Source organism: Hypanus sabinus, chromosome 1 (genome assembly GCF_030144855.1).
Source record: "Hypanus sabinus isolate sHypSab1 chromosome 1, sHypSab1.hap1, whole genome shotgun sequence".
NCBI classification, from domain to species: Eukaryota; Metazoa; Chordata; class Chondrichthyes; order Myliobatiformes; family Dasyatidae; genus Hypanus; species Hypanus sabinus.
Genome location: NC_082706.1, coordinates 62,312,443 through 62,338,649, shown reverse-complemented (window position 1 = coordinate 62,338,649; position 26,207 = coordinate 62,312,443). Strand labels below are relative to the sequence as shown.

General features: G+C 40.2%; 1 protein-coding gene across 3 annotated transcripts in view; it reads left to right on the top strand.

Annotated features, from left to right (window-relative positions):
• Positions 1-26,207, top strand: part of ndc80 (NDC80 kinetochore complex component) — a 114,987-nt gene that overhangs the window by 41,567 nt on the left and 47,213 nt on the right. For all 3 annotated transcript variants that reach the window (XM_059974835.1, XM_059975005.1, XM_059974924.1), the window contains exons 7-10: positions 800-898; positions 3,299-3,392; positions 6,865-6,971; positions 15,796-15,940. In XM_059974835.1, coding sequence (XP_059830818.1) covers positions 800-898; positions 3,299-3,392; positions 6,865-6,971; positions 15,796-15,940 — 445 coding nt within the window. The remainder of the gene's footprint in view (positions 1-799; positions 899-3,298; positions 3,393-6,864; positions 6,972-15,795; positions 15,941-26,207) is intronic.

Below are 26,207 nucleotides of genomic sequence, written 5' to 3'. Positions count from 1 at the left end.
GTTGCTTAGATTTTGTCTAATTTGTCGTTAATACTCTGTTGTTCTACAGCAGTTGACTAAGCACTTGTTCGTTTATTTTTGTGTATTCTGACCTTGCTCTGTTCCTTGTCTTTTTGTAGTTTTTATTTAATTTTGAACCCTGTTTCTAGCATTTGGGTCTTTGCCCTGACAGTGTCCTGGTGCTTATGCCTCATGGGGGCATAATGGTCCATACCCCCCATTCTTTTGCCATGACATCCTCTTAATCTCTGTGCCATGAAGAATGTGACTGGGTAAAAGTCTTTAAGGAAGTGTTCTTTATTTTGCTTGTAGTTTGTGATTCTCCTTAATAGAATATATTTTTCTTAAGCTGACTTTATAATATAGCACGACAAGTTTTCTCTTCAAACTCCATTGCAACCGTTCTGAAAAAAAATTCTTAGTTTGAAGAAGGCTTGCAAGTTCAACCTGGCTGCACAACACACACTGGATGCTGGAGGAACTCAGCAGGCCAGGCAGCATCCATGGAAAAGAGTACAGTTGACCGGGATGCCACCCTGAGGAAGTTCAAATCTTCTGTACTCTTTTCCATAATTGCTGCCTGGCCCACTGAGTTACTGCTGCATTTTGTGTGTGTTGCTCGGATTTCATCTGCAGGTTTTTTTGTGTGAAAGAAAGGCTTGCCTGTTTCTGATTGATGGAGCTTCTTGGTTTTGGCAGGAACTTTAAGTTGCACAGTGCAGTTTAATCATCAATAGAAATGTAACATGTGGATGCTGAAAATGGCCTGAACGGTTATTCTTGTTTACTTTGTATGCAGTTGACCAAGTCCATCAATCCAGATAAGATTCTGTTTGGCCCAGAAAAGGACTGGGATGAAGTGGAGAATGTGACTGCTGATGGTGTACATCATAATAGGGTAACCAATTACCAGTTCAAATGGTTCAACTTAATATCAAAAAATGTATTACAGTATACAATCTGAAATTTTTACTCTTCGCAAAGGCATGCACGAAACAAGAAACCCAAAGAATGAATGATAGTAATATCAGAACCCCAAAGCCCCTCTCCCCCTCCCATACACAAGCAACAGCAGAAGCATCAATTCTCTCCCCCCCCCCACTTGTACCAGCAGAAGCACCCCCCCCCCCCCACCACCACCATGTAAGCAATAGCAAAAGCTCCCAAAGACACCTTGATCTAGAGCCCATCAAAAATTTCAGTTCATAACCCAGCACTTTGGTATCTCGGACAGGCTTTTTCTCTCCATTGAGAGAGAGAAGGAGAGAGAGGTTGCTCCTGCCACAAGAAGAGTGCAGACCAGGAGCTTGCTGTTCCAATGTTACAATCTTCCTTGTCACTTCTCCAAGCCCCCACATGACTTGGCTTTCACCTCCATCGAGAGAGAGATATTGCTGGAGTACAGGGGCCTTTTTCCCACAGCAGCACAAGCCTCCTCCTGTCCCGATGTTTCAGTTATCTTCAATTTGCCTAATTTTCATCATTTTGAACTTAATTCAATAAATATAGGAACATTTTACCAGTTGTGGTTCCTGTACATCATCTAATCACACAATCCCGGATACTGAGTGAATCTCATTCTATACTCACACATTCCTGGGTCAAACAAATAGTGAAGCTGCCTCTATGCCATCCATCACACACTCCCAGGGCTCAGACACACTACAGACTTCCCTCTACACCAGCCTTTCTCAACCTTTCTGCCCTGGAGGAACACTTGAAATCATTTTTAGTTTTCAGGAAACCCTGCATAAAAATAATTATATCTACAGCTCTCAGTAAATCAGCATGACCAGTAAGTTGTAGATATAATAATCCAAAAATAATTGTCAATGCTCTTTTGAGTAGAGAATTAATTTTTAGCCAGTCTTTCTTAGGGGAAAAAAACAGGTAGTTAAGCTTTCTTGAAGTTAATCTTTCTTTCCCTTTTGTAAATTTTAAAAGCTCTTATGGCAAACCTAAATAATTTCTGTTAAGTAACTAGCTTAAGCCAAAATGGGATTTAATTTTTCTAAAGGTAAACTTGGTAGATTCAATTTAAATAAAGGTTGTAAATCGATTTTTAATTAATGCTATTTACAACATGAAAATGTATTGACGATGTTGAAAAGTAAAGTTACTAAAAACCATAAGCCAAAGCGATATGAATTAAAAATATAGCCTAAGACACACTTTTATATAAGACTGTCAGACATGTTTGTAAAACACAGGGGCTAATCAAATACAAAAAAGAACGGCAAAATAAATAACTAAATGAGAAAACTGCAAAAAATATGAAAACCTCAGAATACAATTCACTTCTAATCTACACAATCCACCTTTTGCAACATTTACAACAAGAGCAAAGTGGCAATCCAGCAGCTGAATCACAGCCCGTTTATTTAAAAAAAAATTCCTCCTTTGGAATGAAATTTTCCCTCCAACTTTCCACACCGGTAGAATGGAGGAGGTAATTTGGGAGGGAGAAGCAGATGTCACAGCCCAAGTTGGGTGAGTCCATTCAATGCTTGGAAAATGCACTTCACCCTCCTCATCAGCCTACTGTCCACCCCTCCATGTAATATTACACTCATTAATTATCAACAGTCTCCCCAATTTCACATCAAAAACTGAGAATTGATACGCCTAAATAAGCATGGTCCTATTGCACACTGCCACAGTGGGCTGAGAGACCTCTAGCGAGATTGCTAATGGGACTTCTCGGTCACTGTCCGCCACTGCGAGTGCAAGCTTTGTACCTTGTAAGTTCAAAAGATGTTTTATTTTTTTAAATCACGATCTCCTGTGGAACCCTGTTTGAGAAACCCTGCTTTACACTGTCCCGTCTCAAACTCCCAGTGGTCAGACACACTATGAACATACCTCTGCACTGTCCCATCACACACTCCCAGGGCTCAGAAACACTGCCAACATCCGTCTGCACTATCCCATAACGCACACTCCAGGGGTCAGACACACAGTGAATCTCCCTCTAAACTGTCTTATCACACACTCCACGGGTCAGAGAAATGAAGTTTCCTCTACATCATCACAGATGAGGGCTGCTGGAGAAACCTGGAAGGATGTCAGGTTTTGGCTTGGCATGTCTCAGTTAATGTTTCCATACTTTGATGTTTTGCTGCATAAACAATGGCATCAGTTTCTGATGTAATCTCTGCCGGATTTATTAAAATATGTTGCGTCATGAGTTACAATTGGGATTTGTTGATCTTTGTTTTATTCTTTCATTTGGATTGCTTGCCTTTCCCTTGGATAATGTGTTGCACAAAAATGTTGTAATCTTAATTTTTCTATATAGCTGTTCCTTAGCTACGTGAGTAAGTGTTATTCACGTCACCTTGCTGGCATTGATGACCACGAAGACTTGGACTTGGAGAATTTGGCCTTGCTAAGTGAGTATGACTTGGTGATTCTGAAACAGAATTCCTCTGCTGTTTTCTATCCTTCTCCCATGAAGAGTTGTGTATTGTGGAAGTGTCTAGGATTTGCACTGTAGCTCTCACTGTTGGTAACTTAAATGAAGGTCTGTTTCTTAAATATTTTATTGTAAATTAGTGAAATGTTGCTGAATCTTACTTTTTGTGGAAGCAAAGAAGTGCAGTTTTCCTAGTTGTATCTAGATATTAATTCAAATAGAAATGACTAATGTAGAAGACAAAATAAAACTGATAAATTTTAAAGAACTGCTATCTGTCAGTGTGAAAATAAAAATGCCACAGTTGCCCTTTGCAACTTTATGAAAAATTACAGTGAATAGACTGTTAAAGAACAATGGGGATTGAGAATTGACTTTGTGTGGGGCTCAGTCAAACTCTGTGCCAGTGTCCAGGATTATTTATGTAGTTCACATCTCTGCCTAATATTTCCTCGAATGATTTGACTCTTGATTGTGTTGCAGCTCCTTGTAAAACGAGGTGAATCTTCAGTATAATAATTAGCTTCTGCAGTTGATTCCTGTTTGGTATGAACAATGCCTGTATATTGCTGGAATAAATAGGGCTCTGCTCTTCATCCCTACTAGAACCCCTTCCTTTCAAACTTCAGGGTGAATTTTATCATATTATAAGACCAACAGACCCAAAGCCATCAAACGATCCTCAGCCATTAATCCTTTAATTCCCAGAATCATTCTTATGAACCTTCTCTGGACCATCTCCAATACCAGCACAGCATTTCTTTGATAAGGGGCTCAAAACTGCTCACAATTCTCCAAATATAGCCTTTATAAAGCCTCAGCATTGCATCTTTTTATTTATATTCTAATCCTCTCATTGAATGCTAACATTTCATTTGCTTTCCTTAGCACCAACTCAAGTTAACCTTTATAGAACCCTGCATAAGGGCTGCTAAGTCCCTTTGCACCTCCAATTTTCGAATTTTCTCCCCTTTTAGAAAATAGTTTACGCCTCTATTTCTTCTACCAAAGTGCATGACTATTTTCCATCTGCCACTTCTTTGGCCATTTTCCTAATCTGTCTAAGTCCTCCTTCTATCTGAAAACTGGCACAGCTGACAATGTAGTAATGCATTCAACATTAGGTGAGAGTTTAGGTACAGATCTTAAGCCATAAAGTACTCCACAGTCCTCTGCCTGAGAATACAACTAACTGAACTGATGATTCATAGCAAGGGTGTTTTTTTTTGTTTGTTTGTTGAAGGGAAATTATTGTTCTCTAAGGATATTGTTGCCCAGGGCAATGTCTTTGATGCAAGCAACCTCAACACTACCCATCCCACTATTTATCTTCATATCATCTGCAATCTGGGCCACAGAGCCAATTCCGTCATCCAATTCATTGAGGTATAGTGTGAAAAGTGTCCGGCTGGTGGTGCAGTGGCATCAGCGCTGGACTCGAGCAAAGGCTCCTGAGTTCGAATCCAAGTTGGGCCACCCCTGATCACGCTTTCCATCTATGCCGGGTTGAGCGCCGAGCTAGCCACTTGGCCTCATTAAAAAAAAAAATTACAAGGGTAGATTCAGGAACGTTCATATCGTGGCCTGGTTAATCTGAAAGGAAACCAATCCTGACACCACATGCCAGACAAGAATGGCTGACTGTCTCGTGCGACACACTACAAAAAATAGTGTGAAAAGAATTGGTTCCAACACCAAACCCTGCTGAAAACCACTAGTCACTGGCAACTAACCAGAAAAGGCCACCTTTTATTCCCAGTCTTTGCCCTCTGCCAGTCAGCCAATTTCTTATCCTTGCTAGTATCTCTCCTGTAATACCATGGGCTCTTATTTTGTTAAGCTGCCTCATGTGCAGCTCCTTGTCACAGGTCTTCTGAAAGCCCAAATAAACAACATTCATTGATTTTTTGTTTGTCTATCCTACCTGTTATTTCCCCAGAGAATTCCAACAGAATTGACAGGCAATATTAACCCTTAAGGAAACCTTTGACCTATGTTATCATTAGTCTCATCCTTAATAATAGACTCCAACACCTTTTCAACCACTGAAGTCAGACTGACTGGCTTAGAATTACCACCTCACTCCTTTAAAGAGTGGAGTGACAGTTGCAATTTTCCAGTCCTCATAACCATTTCAGAATCTAGTGATTCTTGAAAGATCGTTACTAATGTCTGCACAATCTCTTCAGCTACTTCTTTCGGAACCCTAGGTCATAGACCACCTGGTCCAGGTGACTTATCTACCTTCAGATCTTTCAGTTTCCCAGTAACCCCTTTAGTAAAAACAACTACACTCACTCTTGCCTTCTGAAACTCTCGAATCTCTGGCATACTGCTGGTGTCTTCCATGGTGAAGGCTGATACTTAGTAATTTCATCTGCCATTTCTTTGTCCACCATTGATATCTCTCCAGCGTCATTTTCCAGGAATCCAATATCCATTCTTGATATTATGGTCACTACCTCCAAATGGCTCCTTTACTTTAAGCTCCCTGATTAAATCTGAATCATTACCGAACACCTAATCCAGAGTTGCCTTTGCCCCGATGAGCTCAAACATAAACTGTTCTTAAAAAGTCATCTTAGAACCTATAATAATACGGCACAGTACAGGCGCTTCAGCCCACAATGTTGTGCCGACCCTTAAACCCTGCCTCCCACATAAAACCTCACCTTAACTTCCTCCATATACCTGTCTAGTAGTCTCTTAAATTTCACTAGTGTGTCTGCCTCCACCACTGATTCAGGCAGAGCATTCCACGCACCAACCACTCTCTGAGTAAAAAAACCTTCCTCTAATATCCCCCTTGAACTCCCCACCCCTTACCTTAAAGCCATGACCTCTTGTACTGAGCAGTGGTGCCCTGGGGAAGAGGCGCTGGCTGTCCACTCTATCTATTCCTCTTAATATCTTGTACACCTCTATCGTGTCTCCTCTCATTCTCCTTCTCTCCAAAGAGTAAAGCCCTGGCTCTCTGTGGGTTCTCTACAAATTCCTTGTCTTTGGAATGCACCACCAACCTGATTTTTCCAATATACCTGCATATTGAAATGCCTATGCAATAATTAACATTTGTGAATCTCCTGTGCTTTTAACCCTTTGATTTGTGCAGTTGTATATTGAGCTATGTTTTTGTTATCACAACTACTAATATAACCAATATTTGAACAAAATCAAAAAATGAAACTATCACCATATTTTGAAATGGGACTCTAATCATTATTGATTGAGGCATTGAGTGGAATTTTTTAAGGTTTATTGAAAAGCAATCTTGTAGCTTATGGAAGGAACTGCTGGAAAAACTCAGCAAGACGTGTTGTCTGTGGAAAAGGAAACATTTCACGTCCAAGGCATTTTGTCTTTCCATCAGCTGAGTGTTTCTAGCAGTTTCTGTTTGTATTTCAGATTGTTGGTATGTTTCATTTTTTTCATTTTGCTGTACTTTCTAGAGCAGCATTTTGGGGTGGATGAAGCTCAATTTGAAGAAGTTGCCGCTGAGAACAGGAAGCTCTCAGAAGAGTTGAATAAGCTGGAGAAAGAAAAGCAAAATGAACCAGTTAGGTATTTTTGTACTTTTTAATCACCTATATATTTCTGGATTTTCATAAATCCTTACGATAGGTATCGGATTCTATCTATTCTGATTTACTATACTCCATAAACAGTCTTTAAATTTTACAGAAAAAGCAATCTTATAATGTAGGGTAGTTACAGCCAAAGCTGAATTAATTGTAATGAATAGGCATGCTGAAGTTCTAAGATAAAATTAATTGCAACAGCTGTAAAAAGTGCAGGACAATAAGACTTTGAGATGGATATGGCAAGTAAGGTTAAAGAAAATTCCTTGAGATCCTATATCTACATTGAGAGTAAAAGGGTGGCTAAGGAAAGAGAGGGTCTCCTTAGATATCAGTTGGGCCTCATGTATTGAGACTCAGGAAATGAGTTGGATTTTTATTAAATATTTTTCCTCGGTGTTTAACCATGATTGCTCAAGAGATAAGGGAAACAAGTGGAGATGCTTTGGAGAATATTACAATTATAGGTCGATTAGCCTAACCTCAGTGGTTGGGAAAGTATTGAAGTCCATTATTAAATGAGGTTTTGGGGTTCTTGGAGACTAATGATAAAATAAGTCAAATGTCAGGATAGTTTCTGTAAAGGGAAATCTTCTCTGACAAATCTGTTAAAATTCTTTGGGGAAGTAACAAGCAGGGTGGACAAAGGAGAGGCAGTAGATGTCATTTACTTGGATTTTCAGAAAGCATTCGATAAAGTGTCTCACTTGAGGCTACTTAGCAAGATAAAATCCTATGATGTTACAGGGAAAAATACTGGCATGGATAGAGGAATTGTATCTACATGGCAGGATGCAGTGAGTGGGAATAAAGGGCAGTTTTCTGGTTGGCTGCCAGTGACTAGTGGTGTTCCTCTGGGCTCAGTATTGGGTCAGCTACTTTTCACATAGTTTGTCAATGATTTAGATAATGGAATTGATGGCTTTGTGACAAAGTTTGTGGATGATACAAAAATGGGCGAAGAGGTAGGTAGTGCTGAGGAAGCAATGCAATTGTAGCAGGACTTAGACAAATTGGAAGAATAGGCAAAAAAAAGTGACAGATGGAATAGAGTGTTGGGAAATGTATGATAATGCGTTTTGGTAAAAGGAGCCTAGGTACGGACTGTTATCTAAATGGGGAGAAAATTCAAATATCAGAGGTGCAAGGGGACTTGGGAGTCTTCGTGCAAGACTCCCAGAAGGTTAATTCACAAGTTGAGTCTGTGGTGATTCCATTTTGTAGCATATGGAGTAAGTCGCATTCCTAGCGACTCTCTCTTTTAATAAATTTTATATCCCACTGACAGATCCCTTTTAGCTTTGATTTATTACTTCTACTGAAGGATTTACGACTTAATTACAATGGCCGAAAAAAGTCGTTCTGGTATTGAACTGAGAAGCGGCAAGACTTTTCCTGAAACGGAGCAAACCGAACAATATATATAAACTATACATATACACATACACACACACACACTCATTTACTTTTCTTTTTCGAGAGAAAGAATATTGTTTGTAATATTATTTGCATGGATTTAATTTTTTTTTGAATAAGCTACTTTAGCTGATTGTAAGATGGCCGTTGTTGATTATGTTTTTATTACAGTTAGGCATAACATTATAGTAGTTGAATTCTGCTTGTATCTTTTATTATGGCTATTTTCTGTGGGATCTTTGCTTTATTTTAATATACGGAGCTGCAAGATGGAGAACAGGGTCAAGGGTTATTAGTTAGCATGGAACCAGCCTATTGGTTCCTTAATTCTTAACTTTTGGGAGGTGGGAGGGGTCTATTAGAGTAGGTTTCTTTCTTGATTGGGCAGTTCTTCTGATGGATTTCTCTTTCCGAAATGTGTCACTCCTTCTGGTTGTGCCCGTGCCTTTTGGTTTAATCTGTACTTGTGTAACATTTCTTTTACATAATATTAAATTCAATTTTAAACATGGATGTTAATAAAATCAATATAATATCTTGGAATTGGAATGGTGTCAATCACCCCATTAAGCATAAAAAGATTTTTAAGAAATTAAAAACAATGCAGATATTATTTTTGCGCAAGAAAATCATATACGAAAACAGGATGAGGACATGTTTTTCTGCTTCTGGAAAGGACCTTTGTTTCAGTCGCTGTCGGATAATAAAACAAGAGGCATTTCTCTATTTCTTAGCCCCAAAATCCCTTTTGTACATTATAATACTAATTCGATTGGAAGATATTTAATTATTACTCATTTATTATGCGAGCAAAAGGTAGCTCTGTTGTATGTATACGCACCTAATGTAGATAACTCTGATTTTTTTTTAAGAAACTTTTTTCTGAGTTACTGAATCTCAATGAATATAAGTTGATCATGGGTGGTGACTTTAATTGTTTAAAATCCGGCGATTGACAGGTCATCAACCAATCCATCGCTTCCTAATAAAGCAGCAGCTTGTATAAACTTTTTTTTATTAGAATATGGCCCTGTCGATATTTGAAGATATAAACACCCCAATGATAAAGATTTCTCTTTTTTCTCACAGGTTCATCACAAGTATTTTCGAATTGATTACTTTTCTTTTAGATACACGTCTGTTAAACTCCATTGTTGAATGTGCGTAAGACATCATTGCGCTCTCAGATCATGCACCTTTATAGTTAACCCTTAAGCTTTCAGATAGATTTTTGAAAATGTCACAGTGGAGACTGAATCCCGTATTGTTACAGGATCCAGCTTTCCTTAATTTTATTAAGGAGCAAATTTCTATATTTTTTGAATTTAACACAACTGAAGGAATGTCAAATCTGGTTATATGGGACATGTTGAAATCTTAGGGGACAGATAATCTCATATTCGGCAGGCTTGAGAAAGAAAACTAAAGTGGAATAGTCAGTGCTTATTAATAAAAATTAAACAGATAGATAAAGCATATTCAGTTAAACCCACTGAAGACTTATATAAAGAAAGGGTTGAACTTCAATCACAGTATGATTTGCTTCTGACTTTTCCCATTGAACAGCAAATTTTTAAATTTAAAAGTTTATTTTATATAAATGGGGAAAAATCTGCTAAGCTTTTAGTGGGTCAGTTAAAGGCTAGGATGGTCAGAAGACAGATTTTTAAAAATTCGTCGACCAGATAGAACATAAACTTTAGATTCTTATGGAATTAATAAGATATTTATGGACTTCTATTCTAATCTTTATAAATCTGAATTCTCTGATATCACTATTATTATGAATAGATTTTTGCAAAGGTTAAACATACCTCAAATTTCGATTCAAGATGTTGATATGTTAGATGCACCTATTAAACAAGAGGAGATAGCCAAGGCTATATCCTCTATGCAATTAGGTAAAGCTCCGGGACCTGATAGTTATCTGGTAGAATTTTACAAGACTTTTCATGAAATGCTTATACCACATCTTCATCAAACATTTGCCGATTCTACATCCTCTGGGAATCTTCCTAAAACTTTTTGAGGCACTAATTTCATTGATTCCAAAAAAAGGAAAAGACCCACTGGGATGTGTGTTCTATAGACCTATTACTTTATTAAATGTAGATTTTAAAATCCCCTCTAGATTCTAGCAAATTGAGTATATCTTGCCTAATGTTATCTCAAGCAATTAAACAGGATTTATATTAAAAAAAAAGGTGCTCACATTTTAATATTTGAAGATTGTTAAATATCATTTATTCCCCCTCAGCCAAAGAATCTGAATGTATTATATCTTTGGATGCAGAAAAAGCCTTTGATAGGGTGGAGTGGCCTTATCTATTTCAGGTTTTGAAGAGGTTTAATTTTGGTCCAGGATTTACTTCCTGGATCAGATTAATTTATCATGCGGTTATAACTAATAGTCAAAAGTCTGCTTATTTTAGATTATATAGAGGTACCCTTCAGGGTTGTCCCCTTGGTCCTTTATTATTTAATTTGGCTTTAGAACCACTTGCTATTGCTCTTAGAGATTCTAATTCTGTGCAGGGTATTAAGAGAGGGGATAAATTACATAAGGTTTCGTTATACGCGGATGATTTATTAGTTTACATTTCAAATTCTAGGAAATCTATTCCTTTTATGTTATCTATACTTATGGAATTTGGTATTTTTTCTGGATATAAACTTAATTTACATAAAAGTGAATTCCAATTAATAATTCTGATTATTATGATCAAATACCTTTTAATATTGCCAAAAACCATTTCACTTACCTTGGTATCAAAATTACTAAAAATTTTAAAGACCTATATAGGTATAATTTCTTCCCTTTAGTTGAATATACTCAACAGGTGCTTTCTAAATGGTCACCTATGTCGATGTCATTGATAGGTCGAATAAATGCTATAAAAATGGTTATTCTACCGATATTTTTATATATATTTCAAGCAGTTCCCTCTTTTGTTCCAAAAAATTTTTTTGATAAAATAGATTCTCTGATTTTGTCTTATGTTTGGAATAATAAAAGCTCTAGAGTGAATAAACTTTTATTGCAAAAACAAAAAAAAAAGAGGACTGGCCTTACCAAACTTTAGATTTTATTATTGGGTAATTAATATTCGTTATATTACTTTTTGGATTTATGATGTAGATGACCAAGATCGCCTTTCATGGTTACAGTTGGAGGAAAATTCAGTAATGGGATTTTCATTAGCTTCTTTATTAGGAGCTCCCCTTCCATTTTCGCTCTTAAGAATAGGTAGACAAGCTCTCAACCCTATTGTTAAACATACTTTAAAAATTTGGTTTCAGTTTCGTAGATTTTTTGAATTAAATGATCTTCTACTTTCTAGTAATATCTATTCTAATTTATCTTTTAAACCATCAACTTTGGATAAGGCTTTTTTAACATGGAAAATTAAGGGAATAAAAACTTCTTAGATTTGTTTTTACAGGACTGTTTAATGCCCTGTTAATGGATAAATATGATATCTCTAATACACTTTTCAGATATTTACAGGTTAGGAATTTTTAATGTGAATGTTTTTTACCGAATTACCCCTTAACCTGCTCTTTAAATTTGGCATGCTATTTTTCAGCTTAAACCTTTTCAAAAACGATTAATAACTATCATTTATAAACACTTAATGAACGCTTGCATGTCGCCTAATGCTAGGGTTCAACGCTCCTGGAGAAGTAGAACTTGAACATTCACTTTCAGACAATCAATGGAGTAAAATTTATTATCCAGTCAATAATTCATCTATCTGCGCACGCTATACCTTAATTCAGTTTAAGATAGTACACAGGGCCCATATGTCCAAAGATAAATTGACGCATATTTTTCCTAATATAAACCCTATCTCCTCCATTATGTTATGTCTAAGCTTGGAGAAAATTAGAAGCTGGACATTTGATACATCCTTTAATTTTTAACAAGTCTAGCGACCCTTTATTCTCTTTATACCCTTTTACTCCTTTTTAAATTTTATCCTCAATTGCACTGCCCAATTTTTCTTCTCCTTTTTCTTTTTTCTTTCTCTTTTTTTGTTTCAGTTTAGTTAGTGGGGGGTTTTTCCTTTATCAAATAAATTTCCAATCTTTTTTCTGATTGCTACGAGGAGTTGTTTTTTTTACCATTGCATATATAACAGCGTAACATTTTAACTATCTGAATTTGACATTATATACTGTTTTTTTTTTATTGCTGTTTATGTCTTTTATATTATCTGTTTGCTAAACTCCTCCTCTGATTTGCATATTCTTTATTTGAAAATCAATAAAAAGATTGAAAAATGAAATGAGTCTGTGGTAAAGAAGGCAAATGCAACGTTGGCATTCCAAGTTGAATAGAATATGAAAACAAGAAGATAATTCTGAAGCTTTATAAGACACTAGTCAGGCTGCACTTAGAATATTGTCATTGGTTTTAGGCCCCTCATCTTAGAAAGGCTGTATTGTCATTGGGAAGAGTCCAGAGGAGGCTCACGAGAATGATTGCGGGAATGAAGGGGTTAACATATGAGGAATGTTTTGCTGTTTTGGGCTTGTACTCAATAGAATTTAGAAAAGTGTGTTGGGATCTCATTGAAACCTACTGAATGTTGAAAGGGCTAGCTGGAGTGGATGTGGAGAGGATGTTTCCTATGGTGGAGGTATCCAGAACTAGAGGGCACAGCCTTAAACTTTTTCAAACAGAAGAAAGGAGGAGTTTTTTTTAGCCAGAGAGTGGCGAATCTGTGGAATGCTCTGCTGCAGACTGCAGTGGAGGCCAGATCTGTGGGTATATTTAAAGCGGAAGTTGATGGACTCCAGATTGGTAGTGGCATCTAAGTTGTGGTGAGAGGGCAGGTGTATGGGGTTGACTGGTATCCGGGATCAGCCATGATAAACTGGCAGAGCAGTCGATGGCCTGAATGGCCTAATTCTGCTCCTATCTCTTATGGTTTTATGGTTTACCAGAAAGGAGATCTTTTGCTTTTCGGTGAATTAAAGTGGATAAATCCCCATGGCCTCATCAGATGCCTCCTCGGACTTTGGGGGAGGCTAGAGGGAAAAAATGTGGTGGTTTTGTGGAGATATTTGGTTTGACATTAGCCACTGACAAAGGTTGTTCTGTTTGAGGATAGCATTGGCAAACAAGCAGCAGCCAAAGCCTGAGAAAGCTACTAGAGAGAATTTAAGGGCAATCTTATTAGGAGGAGTCAGCGTGGTTTTATGTGTGGAAAAGCATGCTTGTCAAAACTTACAAAGTATTTTGAAGTGGTAACCAAAAGGGAAGAGCAGAGTAGGGCAGTAGCTGTTGTCTATTTGGAGTTTAGCAAGACCTTCAGCAATTTGGTGAGTTGGTCTGGATCCAAGGAAATCTAGTTGGGTGGATTCAAAATTGGCTCGGGTAGCAGAGGGCAGTGATTGAAAGCTCATTCTCAGACTGGGGGCTGGTGACCAGAGGCGCACTGCAGGTATCAGTATTGGTACCCATTTTCTTTCAATATTTATATAAGTGATGTGGATGCCACAAAATTAGGAGGTGTTGATAGTGAAGAAGGTTATTTTAGATTGCAGGGGGATCTTGATCAGGTAGGCAAGTGGGCTGAGGAGTGGCAAAAGGATTTCAATTCATATATGCACAAAGTAATGCGTTTTGGAAAGGCAAACCAGTGTAGGACTGAAACTGGTAGGATATTAATGGAATAAGGGGTCTTAAGTATACAAGTGCATAGTTCATTGAAATAGCGTCAAAGCTGGATAGGATGGTGAAAAAGGTGTGTAGTACACTGGCCTTTGTCAGTCTGGGCAATGAATATAGAAGTTGGGACATTATGTTGTCATTCATGAGGCCACACTTGAGTATTGTTTTATAAAAAAAAAAGATGTGGTTAAGCTTAAAAGAGTGCAGAAGGGCATTATGGTAGCATAGCAGTTAGCATGATGTTATTACAGGTCTGGGTGCTCTGGAGCTTTGAGCTCAATTCTGGCAGCATCTGTAAGGAATTTGTATGTTCTCCCTGTGGAATACGTGGAATATCCCCAAGTGCTCTGTCCAAAGATGTACTGGGTAGGTTCATTGATTGTTCTAAATTGTCCCATGATTAGGTTGGGGTTAATCACGTTGGCTGGGGTTGTGTCTCAAAGCGCTGGGAGGTCACACTCCACACTGTATTGCTAAATAAATAGATTTATGATTTTGGCTGGATGAGATTGCTGAGTGTCGGTCAATATTCCATGGAACTGTGGAGAATAGGGGAGTGGTCTTATGGATAGGGGGGTATAGATAATGTAGGTGGTAACAGTTCCCGGAGAGGGGGAGGGGAGAATATAAACTACATCTAGAGGAAAAAGATTTAATGAGTACCAAGGGGTCCACTTATTCTTACAGGAGGTGGTGGTCACCGTAACCATGGACTTTTTATTCTCCTCCCATCCGGTAGGTGCTACAGGAGCCTCCGCTCCCACACCAGCAGGCACAGGGGGAGCTGTGACACTGCTGAACCTCACATCACTGCGCTAAGCAGTATTGTACCCATCTTGCAGTGTCTCATACTTTTATATCTGTGTGCTGTAGCACTTTTTTTATTCAGTTATTTTGTATTATTTTACACTATTCTTTGCATCTGTACTCGGCACAATGGCCATAAAGTTGAATCTAATCTAATATGGCATGAGCTGCCAGAGGAAGTGGTTGAGGTATATACAATAGGCCCACTTAAAAAGAACTTGGATAGATTCATGGAATGTCAGGACTGAGAATATGGGCAGAACACAGGAAACAAACTAGCAGGAAGGACACTGTGGTTGACACAAATTGGTTACTGAAGGGCCTGCATACAGTGCATCTCTACTGTGAGCCCTGCCTCCTCCTCCACCTTATCCCATATTTTTTCCTAGAAGCATACAAGTGCATTGTTTTCCAAACCAGTACTTCCGATAAACAGTGCCTCACATCCACTTGTTTTTAAACATCCATTCTTTAGTTTGATCCCTTACCATCAGGCATTAATCGTAACATTAGGAAAAAAACAGTTAGGATGGGAAACTACTTCTTCCCTCAGGCCATAAGAATATTAAACTCTGCCATCACCCTGGTCTCATGATGTATGAAGTGCCAGTAACATTTTACTGTTTACTTTTTAACTTGTTTTGTATATTCACCTTATTATTAATTTATTTGTGGTAATACTACTTTAAGGGTTGTGTATGTGAGTTAATATGTACTGTGTTTGAGCACCTTGGTCCAAGGGAATGTTGTTTCATTTGGCGATATACATGTGTAGATTTGAATGGCAATAAATTAAACTTGAGTTAGTTGTATAGGTGAAGATGGTTTCTCAACAGGAATGAAAGAGTCCAGAACTGCTGGATAAATTAACACATTTCTCTGCCATCATTTGATTTCAGGATAGAGTTCAGGCTCTAGAGAAAACCAAAGCAAGCCTGCAGGCAGATCGGGAAAAATATAAGAAATATCTTGAAGAAATGGAAAATCATAAAGCTACCCTGGAACAGAGAGCAAAAGAAATTGAGGAAGAAATAGAAGCCACAGGTTTGTTTTATTCTCATATTGAAAGTTGGGGAGAATGGAAAAGTTACTGATATTTTGATGATGTGGACTAATCAGTGTATGAATCAATACTGCGAAGAATTGGTATGAAATTTAAACTTTTCTAACAGTTCTGACTTCTGATGGAATTTTAAAACAACTTCAGGTCATAGGTAAAGTTACTCCTAACTTTAGACATTAGTGAAAATCAAACATATGAATTTATGGCTGAAAAACTGGTGCAGGAGACAGGGTTTGAATAATGAGAGTTCTGGGATGGGGTAACCTATGCAAGGGGTGGGTTGCACCTACACTGAAAGGAATCAATATCCTGGCCAGAAAGATCATTTATGCTAATCAGGAGAGTTTAAGCTGTTTTGGCTGGAGGATATGAACCAGAACACTGGGTCAGGCAGGAGGAATTGAGAGGAAGATGGGTGTCATGAACGGTAAGTCTCTAAGGAAGAATAAGGAGGATGGGTTAAAGTGTTTATTTTAATGATAGGATTATGAAGGGTAAGAATGATGATCATCAGTACGTGGAACTATGATGTCGACGTTACAGAGACTTGCTTGAGAGGTGGTCAGGAATGGATGCTTAATATCCAGGATTCTGATGTTTTCGAAGAGGTTGTGTGGGAAGGGGAGCTGACCCTGCTTTTGGTTGTCACAAGGGCAGGAATGGCTACTAGATGTTTCAAAACGAACGGGGTAGTAAAAGGTGGAATGGATTTGATAATCAGGGATAGTATCAGCTGCAGAAAGGAAGGATGACGTTGAGAGGTTGTCTACTGAATTAGTGTGCAAATATGTCAGAAACAGGAAGGGAGCAAACAGTCTCCTCAGAGTATTCTTCCCCCACACTCCGCTCCCAATAGCAAGGGACGCTGAGGAGCAGATAAGGAAATATTTTTATGGAAAGGTGCAAAAATAACTGGGTTATTATCATAGAAGAAATCAACTTCTCTAATACTGATTGGCACTTTCTCAGTGCAAAAGATTTAGATGTGACAGAATTTGTTAGATGTGTCCAGTAAGATTCCTGACACAATGTATAGATAGGCTGACTGGAGAGGTCATACTGGATCTAGTATTAGACATTCAACTAGATCAGCAGTCATATCTCTCGATGGGAGAGCATTTCCAAGACAGCGATCACATCTCTCTGACCTTTACCATAGTCTTGCAAAGGGATAAGAGCAAATGGTATGGGAAAGTCTTTAATTGGGGGAAAGGAAAATTGCGGTGATATCAGGCAGCAACTCGGAAGCATGAAATGGGAGCAGATGTACTTGAAATCGTTGAGGTTATTTAGAGAGCACCTGCATGGGATTCTGGATAGGCTTGTCCTGTTCAGGTAGGAAAAGGGTGGAAGAACGAAGGAGCTATGGTTGATAAGAAATGTGGACATATGGATGTTTGACATGAGATATCTAGTCACGAGGAACAAAGAAGCTCAATTCAGGTTTAGGAAGCAAGGATCGGACAAGACTCTTGAGAGTTGCAAGGTAGCCTGGAAGGAGCTATAATCCCGGTCCCTTTTAGTCTAGAAGGCATGGGGGAATCGTAGACCAGTGAGTCCTACTCCAGTGGTGGGTAAATTCTTGGAGACAAGATATTACGAGCACTTGGATAAGTACACCCTGATTAGGGATAGCATAGCTTTGTCAGTGAATTTTTTGAGGATGTGACAAAACACACTGTGCAGTGGATGTGATGTATATGGATCTTGGTAAAGTGTTTGGTAAGATTTCACATGGTAGGCTATTCAGAAAGTCAGAAGATCCAGGGACCATCATTGCTGGGACATGAATGGCTCAGGAAAATCCAGTTGGATTGGCACATCTAAAGGCACTAGATGTGTCAACAAAGGAGGGCAGCTCGGTGGGGAAGATGTCCACAGCTCTCCTCTCACCCATTATTGACTATTACAACAATGAGGAGGAGCAAGACCGCGTCAACGATGAGGACGAACGCAGTATCTGTGGCCGCGCCTTGGATGAAGATACAGAGGATGCAAGGGAGACAGATATTGCCAATAAGCAAGATGATGAAGACTACCTGGAAGTAAAAGAGCAGATGTACCAGGAGAAATTGACATCTCTCAAAAGACAGCTACAGTAGTTACAGGAAGGCACTTCACAGGAGTATCAGAAAGGATGAAAAAACTAGATCAACAATACAAGGAAGGAATACAAAATGCAGAGCTTTTTCTGCAACTGGAGACAGAACAAGTGGAAATGAATTGTATTAAAGAAAAGAAAGCAGCAGTGAAGGAACTTGAAGGTAAAAAGATTGATTTAGAAGAAAAGAAAAAGATGATGGAGAATGAGAGGCTAACAATGGAACTCACAGGAGATTCTATGGAAGTAAAGTCAATAACGACTAGGAAACTAAGGAGGAGACCTAATGACCCTGTTCCAATTACTGACAAAAGACTCGTGGCCTCATTCTGCCTCCTTCTCCCACTCCTTGGCTCGTTCCTTGCGCTCTTCTTCCGAGTGTCATTATCAATTAAAACACGGCGTTCCAATACGATGTAGGTTCATTTAAACTTGTCACCAATTTGTTGTGTATGTGGCCTAGTTACACAACAATGCTATTAATAAAACGCTGGAAACTGAAGCTAAGGTTCTTTACTGGCAGAAACCGAACACGGCACACACGTACAGATCACTATGCACCTAATAGTGCATGCTCAATAGGCGCCTAATAGTATATGCAACCACGTGTTACTAAAACATAAGGTAGTCCCTTATTATAATGTAGACTATACAGTACAAGTGGTATTCTGCAGGAATCTGTTCTGGGACCCAGCTAGATAGGTACTTTATTGATCTGACAGGAAATTATAATGTTACAGTAGCATTACAAGTGCACAGATATACATATATACATATATTCTAATATATGCAAATATTAGAAGGGAAGTAAGAAAGAATAAAAACAGGTTACCTCAAACAGTCTAACAGGAGGGGGTCATCATTTCCCCAGCTACAGGCTGACTCATTATGGAGCCTAATGGCCGAGGGTAAGAATGACCTCCATGTAGCGCTCTTTGGAGCAGCACGGTTGGTTTAGTCTGTTACTAAAGGTGCTCCTCTGTTCAGCCAAGGTGGCTTGCAGAGAGTGAGCCTCCAGTGTGTCCAGTTTAACTCCTATAACAGAGCCAGCCTTTCTAATCAGTTTATTGAGCCCTATTGCCCCAGCACACCACCACATAGAAAATTGTACCAGTGTCAAAGCGTTAAATATATCTTGGCCTTTGCTTGTTTCATGCAGCTCTGCAACAGAAAAAATTTTCTTGAATTTCACCATTTACATATCTTACAAATTCTACAACATGACTTTTATGGGTGAAATCTGTGCCTCAACAATGTGGATAGAGAAGCTGTTTTTCAGTTTATCACACAGACCCTCTTCAGTATCATGTGACATGTCATCAATATGTTGACTTATTGTACTGTTTCAGAGTGCAACTTTGTGAATTTTTCATACTGCATCATGACCTTGCATTTTACCCACTATTACTAATATTATTAGGTTCTCACCAACTGTGAGACTTTTCCTGCGTAATATGTTCTGCTACTAAATAACTTGCTTCCTGAATCTTTTTACTGACTGTGACTGTAACAAAAACTTTATTTTGTTTTGCGATTCCAGAAGTTGTTTAGGGTAATCAGCTCTTTTGTGTGTCATGTGGTTGTGATTTGTAGTTGTGTCTTTTTAATTTTGCTGTATTTGTAAGTTATTCGCCACAGACTAGGCACAATGGAATACGACAGCTTGGATCACTAGCCCAGGTAAAACCCATTGATAAGGAGCTTTCATCGTAAAGACAGAATTTTTTGTGCCTGTTGTTCCACTAGTGTGAAGTAACTCAGAAGATTGTAATTCTTCATCAACCTTATCAGAATTGTCCGTAGGCCTAGAATCCTCTTCAAAAGTCGCCACATTGGACCTAAGACATGTCTGTAAAACACCGGTTGATAAAATATTTTTAAAATGGCATAATAAATATCTAAACAAGAAAGCCCCCCCAAAATACGAAAACTTCACAATACAATTCACTTCTAGCCTACGCAATCTACCTGTTGTAATGTTTAAGCAACAGCAAAGCAGCAGGCCAGCAGCTGAGTCGTGGCGTGTAAATTTTCCTCCTCTCGAATGAAAATTTCCCTCCAATTTTCTACTACACCAGTAGAGTTGTTCGCTCCCTTAATCAGTCAGTGGCACGTAAGGGGAAGTTAGGGGAGGTAATTCGAGAGGGAGAGGCTGATGTCATAGGCCAGGTTGGGCAAGTCCATTCAATGCTTGGAAAACGCACTTCAGGTTCCTTATCAGCCTACTGTACTCCCCTTCATGTGATACAACGCTCACCAATTATCAACAGCCTCCTCTATCTCATATCAAAACCTGAGAATGGACACCCACAGCCCACCACTGCGAGCACTGGAATCGCATGTTGCACTAAGTTCAAAACACGTGAAACCCCAATTGAGAAATCTCTGGTGTAGGAGGTTGTAGGTTATAACAAGACATTGACAGGATGTGAAGCCTGCTGAGAAGTGGAAGATGCTGTTAAACCTGAAAAAGTGTAACGTGATTCACTTTGGAAGGTCAAATTTAAAGGCAGAATACAGGGTTAATGGTGGGATTCATAGCTGTGTGTTGGAATAGAAAGATCTTGGGGTCCATATTTATAGATCTCTCAAAGTTGTACAAATTGATAGAGTTGTAAAAAGGCATATTGTGTGTTAGCCTTCATTAGTTGGAGGATTAAGCTCAAGAGCCCTGACGTAATGTTTCAGCTCTATAAAACCCTCATTAGACCACACTGGGAGTATTGTGTTCAGTTCCAATCACCTCATTTTAGGAGGGATATGAAACTTCAGAGAGGATGCATCTTAATTAGAGAGCATATTTAGAATTTCTAGAGTGCCTATGAGATGGCTTATTAAAGCAGCTCATGGTGGAACCCACTAGAGAATCTGCTAGTCTGGATTGGGTGTTGTGCAATGAGCCAGTATTGTTTAGAGACCTTCAGGTAAAAAAAAAACTCTTTAATATGATGGAACTCACCTTGAAATTTGAGAAGGAGAAGGTAAAGTCATCAGCATTAGAGTGGAGTAAGGGGAATTACAGAGGCACGAGAGATGAGTTGACCAGAATTGATTGGAAAAGAACACTAGCAGAGAAGGCGGCAGAGCAGCAATGACTAGAATTTCTAGAAGAAATTTGGAAGGCATAGGATATCTACATTTCAGAGAAGAGGAAGTATTCCAAAAGAAAGATGACATACCCATGGCCAACAAAGGAAGTCAAAGCTAATGTAAATACCAAAGAGAGGGCATATAATAGAGCAAAAAATAGTGGAAAGTTGGATGATAGGGAAGCTTTTAAAAACAAACAGAAGGCAACTAAAAAAGTCATAATGGAAATGATGGAATATAAAAGTAAGCTAGCCAATAATATTAAAAAAAGATACCAAAAGTTTCTTCAGAAACAAAAGCATAAAAGGGGGGATGTCAGACAGCTGGAAAACAATGTTGGAGAGGTAGTAATGGGAAACAAGGATATGGTGGGTAAACTGAATAAGTATTTTGCATCAATCTTCACTGTGGAAGACACTAGCAGTATGGTAGAAGTTCCAGATGTCAGGGGTCATGTAGTGTGTGGTTACCATAACTAGAGAGAAGGCTGTTGGGGAAAACTGAAAGGTCTGAAGGTGGATAAGTCAACTGAACCAGATGGTGTTCATGTTAGAGTTCTGAAAGAGGTGGCTGAAGAGATCGTGACGGCATTAGTAATGATCTTTCAAGACTCACTTGATTCAAGAAGACTGGAAAATTGAAAATATCACTCCACTTTTCAAGAAGGGAGAGAGGCAGAAGAAAGAAAACTAGGCTAGTTCATCTGACCTCAGTGGTTGGGAAGATGTTGGAGTCGATTATTAAGGGTGAAGTCTCTGGGTACCTGGAGGCACATGCCGTGTTCAGCATAATTTCTTCAAGGGAAAATCTTGCCTAACAAATCTGTTGGAATTCTTTGAAGAAATAACAAGCAGGGTAGACAATTGAGAATTGGTTGATGTTGTGTACTTGGATTTTCAGAAGACCTTTGACATGGTGCCACACGAGGCTGCTTAACAAGCTACAAGCCCTCGGTATTACAGGAAAGATTCTAACATGGATAAAACTGTTCCTGATTGGCAGGAGGCAGAGTGGCAATAAAGCGAGCCTTCCTGGCTGGCTGCTGGTGACTAGTTGTGTTCCACAGGGGTATGAGTTGGGACAGATTCTTTTTATTTTATATGTCAGTGATTTTGATTATGGAATTGATGGCTTGGTTGCAAAGTTTGCAGATGATATGAAGATGGGTGGGGGGCAGGTAGCTTTGAGGAAGTAGAGATGCTACAGAAGGTCTTAGATTAGGACAATGGGCAAAGGAATAGCAGGTGGAATGCAGTGTTGGAATGTGTGGTCATGCATTGTGGTAGAAGAAATGAAAGGGTTGGACTTTTTTAAATGGAGAGAAATACAAAAAAAAACTGAGGTGCAAAGGAACTTGGGAGTCCTAAAGGTTAATTTGCAAGTTGTGTCTCTGGTGAGGAAGGCATATGCAATGTTAGCATTCATTTCAAGAGGACTAAAATATAAAAGCAAGGATGTAATGTTGAGATTTTATAAAGCACTGGTGAGGCATCACATGGAGTATTGTGAGCAGTTTTGGGTCCCTTATCTTCAAAAGGATGTGCTGATACTGGAGAGGCTTCAAAGGCGATTCATGAGAATGATTCCAGGATTGAAAGGCTTGTCATATGAAGAGCATTTGATGGCTCTGGGAGTATATTCACTAAAATTCAGAAGAACAAGGGGTGACCTCATTGAAAGCTATCAAATGGTGAAAGGCTTTGATAGAGTGGAGAAGATGTTTTCTATGGTGGGAGAGTCTACGACCAGAGAACAGTCTTAGAATAGAGGGGCATCCTTTTAGTGCGGAGATGAGGAGCGTGGTAAATTTGTGGAAGTCTTTGCCACAGGCACCTCCGGAAACAAGTCCTTATGCGCATCTATGGCAGAGGTTGATCTTTTGGTCCAAATCCATAGCTCCCTGAAATTGGCTTCAGATGTTCATAAGGCATATGGCATAAGGAGTCAGGAAGTTATGTTGCAGCTTTATAAAGCTATAGTTAAGCTACAACTGAACCATTGCACGTTCAGAAGGGTGTTGAGGTTTTGGAGAGAGTGCAGGGAGAGACTTACCCAGCTGAACAAGAGTTCTAATAATTTTTGATAAACTTCTTGATTGTGGACCTATTTTAGTATCACCTGTTGACTTGCTGACCATCACTTGTGCATTCACATTTCAAAGACAGGATTCTATCATTTCTGAGGGGTGAGGGGAAGGAGTGGTCGGATTTGGAATGTCTAATTGGTCCACAATCCCCAGGGAAGAATGAGAATTCTATGTTAGTATCTGCCCTTGCCTCTCTGGCGAATAAATGGAAAAATCAGGTTCCAAGTCCCAGCTATAGTAGGCTCCACCTATTCTCTGGAATTACACCCACCCCTAAAGGGGAGGAGGAGTATGAGACTTGGGCGGAGCAGACTTTCAGTTGTTCGATGAGTGGTAGTGCTCCGATGATGTAAAGTGACAGATTGGTTAAAAGTTTGAATGGGCGGGCCGCTGACATTGTGAGAGCTGTCAGGTTAAAGTATCCTGTAGTGTCAACTGTCAATTACATGAAAGAACTGGACAGTACTTTTGCTCCAACAGGAAGCCCAATGGAGCCCATGGTGGGGTTTCAGAACATGAGGCAGCTAAATTGCTTGCGATGCAGAGGGTCATTCAGGCGGCTGAGGTGGATCAGTTAAGAATGGACCAGATAGCCAGGGGCGCCAGTCTCATGACCTGATTGCTTCGGGTCTCCGACAGTCTCGTAAAAGGTGATCCTCCTCCATCTTTTGTTGAGCTGATCAGAGAGGTACGGGAAGAGAATGTGTTGGAGGCTTGGGAGGCTTCTGTCAGCAGGGTACAGTCCTCAGTAGTGGTCCCCCTGCGGTGAAGTGACCATGGATGGCCTGCCCTGGGGTGCAGTAGAGAGGATTGTGGCAGAGTTGAGGGCTGCTGGCAGCAGGTGTCATGCCAGAAGAAGAGTTACCTCCTCGGTTACCTGAGACGAGAGAGTTGTTGGGAAAACTTTGTGGAGACCCAGTGAGGGTCTGGTGTCTCTGGAGGAACACATTCCCAGCAATTTATCAAGGAACCCCCAAAAGTGGAAGTCCCAATTCCTGAAGGCTTATTGAGACCACCCTCCAGCGTGTAGCTGCGGATAGAAGGTATTTATGCTAAGACCATACTTGACGGCAGGTGCAGGCCACATTATTTTACTGTTCGTTTTACAACAGGTTTCTGAAGCATTTACCCATGATCCAATTCAGGGCACTGAAGATCTGGGGGCTTAGTGCTAGTGATTATCCATACCCCTGTTGAGAAGGGTGATGTTTCAATTATGGTAAGGACCATCACCCCTCTTGTGAGAAGGCTCATGGGGGCCTGCAAGGAGAAGGTTGGCATGAAAGTTGTCTGTGCACCCGGTGTTTCAAGCTGCTTTTGAGAAAGTGCATGGCTGCATTAGGCAGGATACCAAATTTAGTCGGGGGACTGTGTGGTTCACCCGGTGGAAGCCAATTGTGTTGCGGCCCGGGGAAGTAGCAAGAGTGATGGGGACCCCCAAATTCCCCGGAGTGCCTCAGGGCGAGGCCCTCTTAGTGGACGCTCCAGAAGACCACGAAGGGAAGTCGGGATTTCCTGCTGGGGGACTGGTGAGGCCCGAATTGCAGAAGCCCTCGGTCGTATAGGCGAGCAGGATGGCAGTGAGTGTCAGGAACACTACGAAGAGGGAGGTCACCTTCAAGCGGGGGACGCCCCTGGCACATTTGTTCCCAGTGTCTAGTGTCCCTGTGAAACAAGCTGGGGAGAAACTATTGGATAAAGGAGGAAAGTTGACCACTGAGTCATTCAACTTCAGGGACTCCCTGGTTCCTGCAGGTTGGAAGAAGGGGTTGGTAGAGAAGATACTGAAGCTGGAAGGTGTCTTTTCCACTGATGAGTTTGATGTGGGTTCCAAGAGCACGTGTCACATTATCCCAGTGAATGAGGATACCCCGTTCAGAGGAGGGTTGAGGCGACTGGCCCCTGCAGAGGTCGGGGACATTCGGCAGCATTTGTGTAAGTTGAAGGAAGCTGGGATCATCACTGAGTCCCGAAGCCTCTATGGGTACCCAGTAGTAGTGGCATGAAAGAAGAATGAGAAGGTATGGGTGTGTGTGGACTATCGCACTCTGAACAGGCTCGCCGTACCTGACCAGTATACTGTCCCGAGGATTCAAGATGCGCTGGCCTGCTGAGTGGGGCAAAGTACAGTGTGCTGTGCTTGAGGAGTGGATATTATCAGATCCCCATGAGTGAGGTCGACAATGAGAAAATGGCATTTATTTTTCCCTTGAGATTTTTCTGGTTCAAAAGGACACCTCAGGCCATCTCAAGAGCTCCTGCAACCTTCCAGCAGGTCGTGGAGAAGACGGTGGTGGATATGAACTTGCTTAAGGTATTGGGATATCTGGATGACCTCATAGGAGATTCATTGACCGCCAGGTGGCTACGCCCGATGTGATGGAGAGTCAGATGCCAAACCTACCAGTTTTCTGGTCCTGTCAAGATTCTCCATCAGAACCACCTGCTGCCCTGGGACAAGAGGTGCAGGTAGACCCAGAGCCTAACTTGGAGCCTACACCTAGTGAGAGGACTCTGCAGAAATGTGGGATGACTGCAGGGCCCAGAGCAGGCGAGGTTAGACCGGAAGTATCCCCAGTAGTGTCTGAACCTGAAGAGTTAGGTGAGGGGGTGCGGAGGTCTCGGAGAATTAGGAGACCACCGGATAGGCTGGCCTACGTAGCACCAGGGGAGCAGAGTGCGACCTCTACTGTTTTGGGAGCTCTGTCATTGCCTTGTGCACCTGGATTGGACTTTGTGTTTTGCAGGAAGGGTTGGTGAATTATCTCAACAGCATGAGGAAATGACTAACTTTGGTGGGGGGGGGGGGGGGGGGGGGGAGGGGAGAGAAAGTAACACGCTTAAGGTTTCACTGCTAATGTAATGGCTTCTCTGTAATGATCCACTGCTGAGGTAATAGTTTCTCTGTGGCAATGTCTGGGTTATGACTAAAGATAACGGGGCATGCCAGCCAATGAGTGGGATGGTGTTC